The sequence below is a fragment of the Hipposideros armiger genome, unplaced genomic scaffold (genome assembly GCF_001890085.2).
Source record: "Hipposideros armiger isolate ML-2016 unplaced genomic scaffold, ASM189008v1 scaffold_11, whole genome shotgun sequence".
NCBI classification, from domain to species: domain Eukaryota; kingdom Metazoa; phylum Chordata; class Mammalia; order Chiroptera; family Hipposideridae; genus Hipposideros; species Hipposideros armiger.
The window spans coordinates 4,486,874-4,498,578 of NW_017731361.1; the positions used below are offsets into that span (position 1 = coordinate 4,486,874).

The window sequence follows — 11,705 nt, forward strand, 5'->3', positions numbered from 1 at the left end:
AAGTAACAGAAAAATGTAGTTCAAACTGGCTTAGAAAACAGTGGGAAAAATTTATGCCTATGGAAACAAGTCCTGACACAGAGGTTAGTTAAATCAGTGTTTCATTGACGTCATCAGGGACAACTGATGTTTCTGCCCAGCATGCTGGTATAGCTGCTCCTCCCCAAGGGTCAAGGCAGCACAGCACAGCACAGCAGAAACACAACGGTTGCTCGGTTGCTCGACAGATGAAAGGGAACTTTTTCTTCTTTTCCCTTTCTCTTTAAGAGCAGAGAAACCTTCTCAGCAGCCCTCAGTTCCCATTGGCCAGTCCCTGGCACAGGAATGGGGATTATCATGATGAAAACCAGGAAGCTTCCAAGAACAGGGCATGACGGGAGGAGTAAGAACAGAATCAGGGCTCAGTAGAAAGGAGGCTACTTGGTTTGGGCACTGGGTAAGCAAAGTAAAAGCATCATCAAAACATATTTCTAGAAGGACCAATCTTATTTGGGCCAAAAATAAAGATTTAAAAAAACAGATTTGAGCACTTTCAAAACAAGGATCCTGTAAAGCTGAATATTATCATACTTCAAGATCGCTTTTCCCTGGAAGGAAATATATTTGCATATGTCATAAGCATTTCCAACCAGTAATACATGAAATACTTCCACTTGCTTAAAAAATATTGTAAATGACAGCTAAATGCTAAATGACAGCATTCGTGTACAAAATAAAGTCTTGTGTTTTGCATGCCCTTAAGTTAAAATGTGAAATTGTATCTGCTAAGCTGCTATGAAATGTTTTGCTTTATTTTTCAGTTTTCCACCTATTTCCCTGGATATTTTGATGGTCAGTATTGGCTGTGGTGGGTGTTCCTGGTTTTAGGTAAGTGCTTTTAACATAGACAAAGGAGAGAAAAGACGATGTTAAATTTTAGAAGTAAAACTACTCTTAGTAAACCCTCACCTTGCTTACTATATGGTAATATATTAGTCAGCAATAAGAGGTATAATTTAAAAAATATTTCTTTCTTAAAGATTAGGCTTTTATCACCATCAGAATAACATGCATGTTAATAAAATACCTCTTAGTGGTGGTAGGTTTTCCCTAACCTATTTATATACACTTCTCAGGTTCCCTGTGTGACCAGTGGGACACATGGATAAGATGACTTTATAGCCTGTAGATTTTTTTCTCTTTGTGAGTTATTACCACAAAGGGTTCACACACTCAACCCCAAGTTGCTTATAGGCTTATTGTAATCAGTTGAAATACTCATGAGTGTATGTGCCCCATCTTCAGTTGAGTCTGTCAGTAGAAAACAGAAAATATATAGCCTTGCTAAACATAACTTCTGGAAGAACCACTATTGGGTTTCCAGAATTCTTTAGTTCATTTTTAGTGAGAATAAGAATTACTTTGTGATGTAAGAGGCTTTTTTTTTTAATGTCAGACATTTCAGGTTGTTGGTCTTAAGATCATATCTTTTACTCTAAATATGTATTTTAAAACCTTTTCTTCTAAGACATTTTAAAGCAAAGAAATGAACACTGAGGTAAATGACATCATTTCTATAAAATAATAGCAGGCGTAAAAAAAGAATAACAGGGCTATTCTGTAGCTGTTGCTCTGCTTCTGTGACATCACTTTTTTCTGTCTCCTGTTTTGGGCCTCTTGTTGCCTCCTTAATTAAGATCCTCGATGGCAGTGCTGTTAATGGGTTTGGCTAGCACAAGTATAGCACCATGCCCAACAGGTGCTTAACACAGTCAGGACCTACCTTCTTTACCTAGGGTGACAGAGCCATGCATTGCTGACCCTTTGCTGAATTTTATTTAGTAAGTACAAGTCATCCATCATACCATCCCTCACTGCCCCAATAGCATCATCTACTCTATAGTCATTGGAATTCTAAGGAAAGAGAAATAGTGATTACCCCCCTCCCTTGATTATTGAGAAGCTTATTAATAAAAATGACCTACAAGAGAGTTACTTTGGAGGAAGTTCTTGCTTATTCTCAAACTGTGTCTTTAAGGGAAAGGCAGACTCCCCCTCTTCCCATAAGCCTAAAGTCTAAGCAAATCCTGAATGCATCAAAGAACCATTAAGCATATTTTCAGGTGATTGTTGACAGCATAGATAATCTAAAGAAATTTAATGGACTGATTTCCTTTCTATATTAAATAAAGTTTCATGGGAGAGAAATTTATAATACTTTATAATTGATCATTGTTGCTCTCCTACTGCTTACTAGGTAAGCTAAAAATGGTGAGACTTTGGATGTGTACTTAGTATATCTGGACCCAATGTTTGGGTCATATTTGGAACTTCTCTTGCAGAGAGAACCAATTTTTTTTGGAGTTTTTCCTATAAGGACCAGGTCTACATAGAATTCTTAAGCTGGCAGCTCATGAACTACATCGAGCCTGTAGTTGTGGTTTGTTTGTTCTACCGTTATTTTCAGAATATTTTTTATTGCCATCATTTAAAAATCAAGAGTTAACATAAAATATCTTATTTTTCTTTACTTTTCTTAAAAATTGGAATATCTAGCAAAACTGGCCTACACTCCCCATGGCACCCACCTTTTGACTGGAGCTGAGCTGTAGCTGCCCCCTCCATACAGGTTATATGCGCTCTAGTTCACTAGGATCCCCCCCACCCAGCACTTGAGGGGGTGACCCCGACTCTATACTCTTGTTGCTTTTGGTGCCAAACAGAATGGTGTTCATGAGCTCAGTGCTGATGACTCTCAGTTATCTGAGCACAAAGAGTTTTCCACCAATGAGTGAGTATATTTTAAACTGTATCCAAAAGAAGTGGTTGCCTAGGGCTGGGGAGAGGGGATGAGGAGGGAGCAGGCTAATGGGGAGTGACTGCTAATGGGTACAGATTTTTTTAGGGGTGATCGAAAACGTTCTAAAATTAGATTATGGTTGCACAACTCCATAACTATACTAAAAGCCAGTGAATCATACACATTAAATAGGTGAACTTTATGGTATATAGATTATATCTCCATAAAGATGTTTAAAAAGTGTCTAAGACTCAGGGACCATCTCTGAAGGACGAGGGCAGGAGTATCTGAGCCACCATTGGAGGGGCATGTCACCTTTCAGCTGCCTCTTCCACGAGGCGCAGACTGCTGGGAATGTATAGATTCTGGAGTAGCCATGCAAAATCAGCGTTACTCTTTTACCTGCCTAGTAAATAAATGGCAAAGTACCCTATTTGTATGTATTTTTTAAGACTAAAGAAATAGTTTAGTGTTGAGAATATTATTGTTATAATAGGTAAGGGGACCCTGACATCTAGTGGACAACATTCTGTACTGTCGACAGGAAAAAAAAAAAAGAATTCCATGACAAGAAAAGAAGAAACTTTTTTTTATTACTTGAGAAAAACAGCTTATAACCTCTTTTTTTTTTTTTTTGGACTTAATTCTCTTGGAATACTGTTTTGGAACTCAGAAGGTGTAGGTTTTGATAATGCTTCTCAATGAGGCTTCCAAATATGAATGTTTGGCCCCATCTTATTTTTTATTTTCTTTTTAGACCAATTAGATTCTGAATATGCAAAAGAGACTTTTATTTGGTTCTTGAGATTATGTTTTCTCACTGAGAAATGGAAAATTTGGAAATTTTGGAGGAAATTGCTTGTGCTTCAATAGATTTTAGCAGAAAAACGATGAAGTAGTGCTACCAAGAGGGGTATTTCTGGGGAGAGGACTTAATATAGAAATTATAAATTCAATTTTGACTTTATTTATTTTTTTTAAATTAGGCTTTCTCCTGTTTCTCAGAGGATTTATCAATTATGCAAAAGTTCGGAAGATGCCAGAAACTTTCTCCAATCTCCCCAGGACCAGAGTTCTCTTTATTTATTAAAGGTATTAAAAAAAATTATTCTAGTCCCAGTGGATTTTATGATGCATTGCAGGCTTCTTCTGTTCAGGTTGAGAGTAGAGCACTCCTCCTGTGGGTAGGGGATGTAGAATAGGTAAGGGAGCCACAGGCCTTGCCTTTCAGCAGTTTCGGGTTTAGTGAGTGGTGTTTCTATAAAAAGCTGTGGAAAAGGTAAGTTAGGAAAACTGCCATAGGAGAAAACATTATCTCATATTCTGACAATGCAGAAAAAACTGGGGTCTTAGTAGTCATCAGGGAACTAGGATATTTGGCTGGGACTCAGGGTTTTAGATCTTTGAATCTTGAATCCCACAGTCACTGCTTACTGATGTACCAGTTCCAGAGGGCAGTATCAAGAAGGAGCCTTTCAGGCCTAATCACTCAGCTCTGATTATGTGGGGCCTGAAACCCCCGAGTTGGGAGACGCCATGGGGTCCTTTAGGAACTCCTTTTGCCTGGGCTGCTAACAAGCCCACCAAGGTTTCCATTTGGTACAAATAAGTTGGCTTTCTGGTGCCTGCTTCAGGGTCACACCCTGAGGTTACCACGCTGGTGGTAAGGAAGCTCAAACCCAAGAAAGGAAGGGGGGGGAGGGGAAGGGCCTTTTCCCTGCCCAGGACAGGAGGAAAGTCCTGCCGAGGCTCTTCTTTCATTCACCGTGTTCTTCCCCAGAGGCTGACTCCATCTTACATCAGTAGCTGGAAAAAAGAAGAGATCCGGAATCTTGGGAAAGAGTTCCCCAGAGAGCAGCCTCTCTGGTAACAAGATCTGATAGGCCTTCTTGGACGTTTCACTCTTTGTTCCTTATGACTGTTGAGTGGATCAGTCCTGGCCTGGCCCCTAGGTATCTTGAGCAACACCCAGGGTCCAGGCCAGTCAAAGGCCTCAGGCAGGGCTTGGTAAAGGGTGTAGGAAGGGAGATAAACCTGAAATGGTAGGCAGAATTTCCACTAGTGGGAATTGGATGGTGTGGGGAAGAATTTCAGAACCACCTGAGGCAGAGTGGAGGGCAGAAATACAGGCAGAGAAGTGTGGACAGCAGTTTGATCCATAGCGTAAGGAGTGCTGAGGGGCGAGGCTGGAAAGCCAGGTTGAGACTGTTCTCAAATATCTTGAGTACTAAGGCCATTTGGACAATGGACTAAGGACAATGAAGTCAATAGACATCGTAGAATAGCCCTTTAAGCCCAGTGGCGCGTTGGCTCAGTGCAAGGCTAACCCCCTGTGAACATTTTGGTCTGTATTCACTGTTGGAGTATCGTAGTTTGTATAGGTAATCATATGTTAAGAATGGAGCTGTCAGTTTATAGATTCACGTAGATCTCAGAATGTGCATTTCTTGACCAGAAAGTAGCTACCATATTTAATTTACCAGGTGGTGGGACAGCATTGAAAGTTTTTAAGCAACAGAATAATGATGGAAATTTCTTGAATGTAACAAAATTTTTTTCAAGCATGGTATAATAATATTTATCAACTTTTCTGTATATCAGATGCTGTACTAAGCACGTTACATGTATAGTTAAATGTACTTATGCATGTAACAGAAGGCTTTAGTGATAAGCTATACTACATGCGTGGTGGGATATATTTATAAGGCATTTTTTATAAAGAACTTAGTCTTGTGCTGGTTAAAGTTGGTTTCTTCAAGTGAATATGTACTTTTATTTGAAAGAAAATTTTAGTCATTAAGAGTACCACTTGTGTTTATGAGTTTGTTTTTTAAAGAAAGGTAATGTTTTACTGTGTGTTGAAAAGTATGTGGCATGTCCTGAACTTGAAGTAGATTGCAAAGTCTGGACACCGATGGACATTGACACCACTGGCCTAGGCCCTAATGCCTGTGATGGGTCTTTCTTTGTGTCTAGGACATCCTAACTTTAAGAGGCTTATCAGATGCTCTTTGCAGTTTTATGCAATATCATGGTCATCTTTTATTCCCCTTTCCATATCTAATTATAATTTATAGTTACTTCCAAGCCTTAGCTTTAACTCGTACCTACCAAATATTCAAAAGTTAATTGTTTGGGATTGCCACAGTTTGCCATCTTGCAAAGGGAGCTGAAATCACCTACAGATTTCCACTAATCCATGAGTGTCCAGAGTATACTAAGGGGACAAATTTATTCCTTGTTTTAAAATAATATTTTCTGTAAGTCTAGCTGAAAGGTAGCTTTGATTTTCTAAATGCACTGAGGTCACACCTCTGTCTGTTCTCTTCATTCTTCTGTTAGAGGGACATTTCCATCTTTCTTAGGGATTACACATCTTATCTTGTTTCTAATACATAACAAATAACCAGGTGGAGAGAAAGCCTGAACTCAAGTTTTTCTGAATCGTTAAGGACCTTATTGAGGATTTTTTGTTGATAAAATTCATTATTTTTTGTTTTAATTTTCTAAACTCTATGAAGTGTTTCATGGGAGTATCCTAAATGTGAAACAAAGCATCTTTAGGGTTATGATTTGAGCTAGGTAGTCCTTGTGATGATTCTGCTGGAGCTGCGAAGGGAGATTACAGACCCACTCGTCTCTGTATTTTGGAGTCATGAGCCTTACGGAGCTTGAGGAGTTCTCGGAAAACCAGAGGTCTGTGAGCTTCTCCATTGGAGGGCAGAGGAGGGTTTCTTTGCTTTTCTGTCTGACTTTGCTATTCTCATTGATTTGGAATCATTCCTGACATGCCCAGAGGATTCAGAGCTCTAAATGAAGGGTTTGGGGGCTTAGAGCAGCATTCAGAATTCTAATGACTTCCTTACTAATTTTCAGTATCCCCAGAGGGGATAAGCTATAATATCCCATGAGACTAAAGTTCTTTTGTCCATTGGCGGGGTAAGAACTGTCCATACAGATCCTAATGTAGAATGTTTTCCTTCTCTAATTCAGAGAAAATTTAGTTTACTTAAGTTTAAAGATATGCTACAGAACCATCATGTAACATGAAGATTTTATTATTTTTCATTGAGACTTCTTTCTTTTTTTAATGAAGATGTCACTAGTTAAATGCTAGCTGTAGGCTTACTTTTTGCCAGAAAGACACAGGTAGGGAGTTTTTAAAATAACTTGGCTGTATCAGAATAACAACTCAATTCCTGTGCTGTACTGAGATCTAGCATTTTACTGGAAAAAGGTATAAGAATAGCGACTTTTCTATTCAGGCTACCCAAAACATAGCACACACAAACAAACCTTGAAATGACCCCAAAAGGCCTCTTTCTAATCAGCCAAAGTAGATGTTACAAGCAGAACACTATCATAGGGGCAGCTCAGGTTGCTTTTGAAGCCCATTTAAGCTTAAAAAAGAAAATTTGGTTTCCTACCCCACAGTAAGAAAAACTAGAAGAAACTGCCAGAGGCGGGCACAGTGGCACCGAGCAGAAGTATGACCGTGAGGAAGCAGGAAAAACAAAATGTTCCTTCTGTGTTGTTTAAAAAGAAACAGATACCTTTTAGAAACATCTTTATTTGAAATGGTAAAAAATGTGAGCTATTCATACTTGTTCTTATTTACCAGTTAACTGGAAAATAAATTTTTATTGATTACCATTTCCTCTAGTGCTGCCAGCTAATTGAATGGTTAGCTCTAGTAGCTGTAAGGTGGTAACGCAGTTAAATGGTATCTAACACTATTCCAAAAGCACTTGTAGATTGAAGCTTGATAGATTTTAAATTCCGTTATTTTAAATTTAACTGCATCTGAAATAGGAGGAGAGAGAGTTTGTAAGACCTGGCATTAGTGAGATAGGGCCCTTTGTAGTTAGATAGTGATTACTGTGACCTGGTGAGCATCACCTGTTAAGCATCAGATATTTTTACTTTTTCCATATGATGAGAAATGCTTTCATTTCTCTCTTTGTATAATCTTCTCCCTCTTACTTAGTACCTCTCTTATTAAAGAAAATTCTCCTCCAGTTAAAGTTTGATTTGCTAGACTGTTATAAAGTAGCAAGACAAAAATGTTTTCATGGAACGTGGAAAAAAAAAGTCACATAGTGACCAAGAAGAAATGGTTGTCTTTCTCTTGGAATTAAATGATCTGTAGGCTGTTGGAGTCCTTTTGTTTCTGAAGTGATATGATCTATAGTTTAGTAATGACATCCATGGCCCCTAAAACCTGTCTGTCCTCCAGTTCCACTCTTGTTTTTGTAATAGCTTGAGAGTTAAGTTGACCTAAACAGGCCTTCAGGTCTTAGAGAGCAGTGAGTGACTCTCTAGTAGTTTTCATTTGGAGTTGGCGTGGTGATTGAGTCACCCATTAATAACCAGTCTAGGTCTTCTTAGTGGATCTTTAATGTTTGTTGGGTGACTCTGACATTGGGGCTCTATTAAAAGCTGATTAACTTCTGCGGAAGCAGCATGAACTAAGGAAAGTGGCCAGGTAGTTATCTGGATCATATGATATGTTCTTGCAAACTCTAGTGTTTTGATCTAATAGTAATTATTACATTAGTTTTCATCTACTAATAGGAATTGGTAAAACTAAATTAGTAAAGTTAGTTAGGTTTCTATTGAGTTTAGGTTCATTGCTAAAACCTCCGCTGAACATTGGTCTACCAATTTTCTTTTTGCTTCTGCTTGGTTTTTAGAATTCCTTATATATTCTTGCGTTTTTGTCCCTGCACATTTGGAGGTCTCTCAATCTAAAGAAAAGTTGTACTTGTGTCAGTATCATTGGTTTACTTCAAATCAAAACATCCACTGAATTTGGAGTTTGGAAAAGTACTAACAGTTTTAAAAAGAATATGTTGAATTCCTCCACTGTTGTACTGTAGCTTTTCTGCATTTTGTCAGCCTTTTAAAGGTTTACGCAGTTGTCTAATCAGAAGAGATGTAAAAGGGCTGGTTGTGGTTTTTACAGTAATTTGGAAAGATGGAAAAGTAAGCTAAAGGCCTATACATGAGCCCATCCACCTCTTATTTGGTGGGGAGTAGCAGAGTAGTTTCTCAATAAATATTTGTTCAGTAATGTATCTCTGTAGTGTTTATTTAGTTACTTGTACTTTTTCCTGTTATTTCCATGAGAACCAAAACAATTTATTATGCCGATACAGAAATAGCCTCAAAATATTGGATGAAAACTACATTTAACAAGATATATGGACATTATTTTTGAGAGCATTTATTTCAGTCCTGTGCTTTCCTTTTTAGAAATCAGTTTGGTTCTACAGATACCTTCTCCCCTCCCCCAGAGATAAGTGCCGCAAAATACATTTCCTTTTTTTCCTAATTGATTAAAAAAAGTATTTGTGATGTCCGTGAGTTTAGTTATTTTTTTAACTTTGCCATGCTCTAAGTACAGCATGACATCATTGGCATCCTTACTGGAAATCTTCTCGTGTGGAACCTGGCAGAATTGGCAGGGTAAACAGCTCAGGTGTATTAGGAAAATGACCTGTGTACTTGGATCTTACTGTGTCTTTGTCCCCAAGTTTCAGTCATTGCTGTTGAGGTTAAGTGTACGATGAAGGAAGTGCTATTTGCATTCCGTTCTTTTGTTAGGAGGTTTGGAGAGAGAGAGACCCCTGATGACCACTTGGACCTTAAAGAAAGCATTTAAATTCTTTCTAGTTCTAGAGCCTTTGATAATGTCAAAAAATTTTAATGTTTATTGAATGCTATGATGTCAGTGTATAGTAATCTTAAAGCTGTGTTAAAATGTACTTCTTGTGTCTCTAAACATCCTGCCTTCTTTTGTGACCACATCCTTCTTTCAGCCAAAATAAGCTAACTAGAGTTTTAATATTCAATATCCTTCTCTGGCAGATGTTTTCTGGCAAAGGCCTTCCTGCGTTTATGAATTCTCTCTCCAGAAGCAAGAGGACACCTGCAGGAAGTGAATCAACATGCAGAACACAGAGGAATAATCACCTGCTTTAAGAAAATAAAGTACTGTTGAAAAAGATCATTTCTCTTTATTTGTTGCTAGGTGTAAAATTTTAATAGTTAATGCAGAATTCTGTAATCATGGAATCATTAGTGGTTAATGTTTGAAAAAGCTCTTGCAATCAAGTCTGTGATGTATTAATAATGCCTTATCTATTGTTTGTAGTCATTTTAAATAGCATGAGCCTTGTCCCTGTAGTCAGTAGGGGGCAATCTTGCTTTATTCACCCTCCATCTCAAAATGAATTTGGAATTAAATATTTTAGTGTAAGATATGTATAACGCTGGCCATTTTAAAGGGGTTTTCTCAAAAGTTAAAACTTTTGTTATGACTGAATTTCTGCACATAATTCATATTTGCTGTTAAAATTTAGAAATGTATTCAGTTGTACTGTGTGCACCAGGAAGCAAAACCATAGTGCAAAATACATTTGAGGTGTGGTCAAGAATATGTTCTTAATTGGTAAATAATAAGCATTAATTTTTTTATAGTCTGTATTCTAAATTTACAGTATCATTCTTTGTTGTGTCAAGGTGTTGTCACTGTATAAAATAGAAAGGACAAGGACAAATGCAGCTTAATTACTAAAATGCAGTTCTTGACACTTTCTGTATGATCCAAGCCCCCCATCCCTTTTTCTTTTTCTTTTATCTCCTGATGATTAGGCCATGGGCTGGGACTAGGGAGGGGATTAACTAATAGGAGCACAGAAAGAATTAGCTTGGAACTTTTGAGATGATCCCTAACATACTGTACTACTTGCTTTTATGATGTGTTAGCAGAAACCGATACGTTATAAATGTAGAATGATATGCTTTCTGCCAAGTGGTAATTCACCTTGGTTTGCTATGTTAAAACTGTAAATACAACAGAACATTAATAAACGTCTCTTGTGTAGCAACTTTTGCTGTAGATTAGTGTTTAATTTCTTGGTTTGCATTTGTTGATTGATACGGCAATTTTTTCTAATCATTCATATGGACTCATTCGGTAAGTATAAAAAAATTGGTCTTGGGCCAATTTTTTCTTCTTTTTCGGCACAGGAAGTTCCCTTCTTTCATATCATACTTAATGCATTCCTAAAAATGTATGTGAACATTGGTTCTGCAAAAGATAATGGAATAAAATAGGAGTTGTAGAGATCTTAAATCATCCTGGAATTCCCAATTATGCTTCATTTTATAGACATGATCTTAGATAATGTATTTCCAATATTTTCTGCATGCCCCCTGCATTTGCCCTTTCTCTCAGTTGAACACAGCTAACTGGTTTAAGTCCTGTGAGCATCCAGTTGAGGCTAACGATTCCTCATTCCTCCTGATTTCTGTTCTTGTTTCAGTTGTGTTAAATTTAGAGACCAGTGGCTCTTAAAATGTCAGCCATTTGATTTTCCCCCCTCTTCCACTTAAATAAAATATAAAGAAAAAAATGCAGCAAAATGGTCAAATACCTACGCAAACCAGCAGTAGTATGGTGTGACAGCTGCATGTGTTTATCTGCTGCATGTGAGCATCTGGGATCTGCATAGGAAGTCTGTTTAGGGGCGTCAGTTTGTAACGCACAGACATGTAGGTTGTTTGAAAGCCGAACAAGGAAATGGAGAGCCTCCTGGACTGACTTATCAGTGATCATTCTGACTAGTTTATTAATTATTATAAATAATAGGATAGTATGTTTTTGTTCAAAAGTTATATTTTGCTCTAGATAAGCAGGGGTTTCATGAAAGTCTCTGAAGATTTTAAAATTTTGATTTAGATTATACCAACAATAGAGTTTGGACGAGTGTATAGCCTATAATGTTTTAAGTTTCACAATGAATATATCTCTAACAATCTGAATAAATGTGAACATGTGCAACAGAGAGAACTTTTTAAATTACAAGTCAAAATAGAAGGGCTCTAAATCACGTTAACTCAAACATTGTGGACGCGTTTT

At 37.6% G+C, this 11,705-nt stretch overlaps 1 protein-coding gene across 2 annotated transcripts in view; it reads left to right on the forward strand.

The window, feature by feature from the left end:
* Window positions 1–10,672, forward strand: part of NDFIP1 (Nedd4 family interacting protein 1) — a 109,238-nt gene extending 98,566 nt beyond the window's left edge. The window contains exons 7-9 of one of the 2 annotated variants that reach the window (XM_019663063.1): window positions 801–867; window positions 3,766–3,871; window positions 9,650–10,671. In XM_019663063.1, coding sequence (XP_019518608.1) covers window positions 801–867; window positions 3,766–3,869 — 171 coding nt within the window. In that variant the 3' untranslated portion in view covers window positions 3,870–3,871; window positions 9,650–10,671. Of the gene's footprint in view, window positions 1–800; window positions 868–3,765; window positions 3,872–9,649 lie in introns of both variants that reach the window. The other variant, XM_019663070.1, reaches the window with a different exon arrangement.
* Window positions 10,673–11,705: the final 1,033 nt, after the last annotated feature.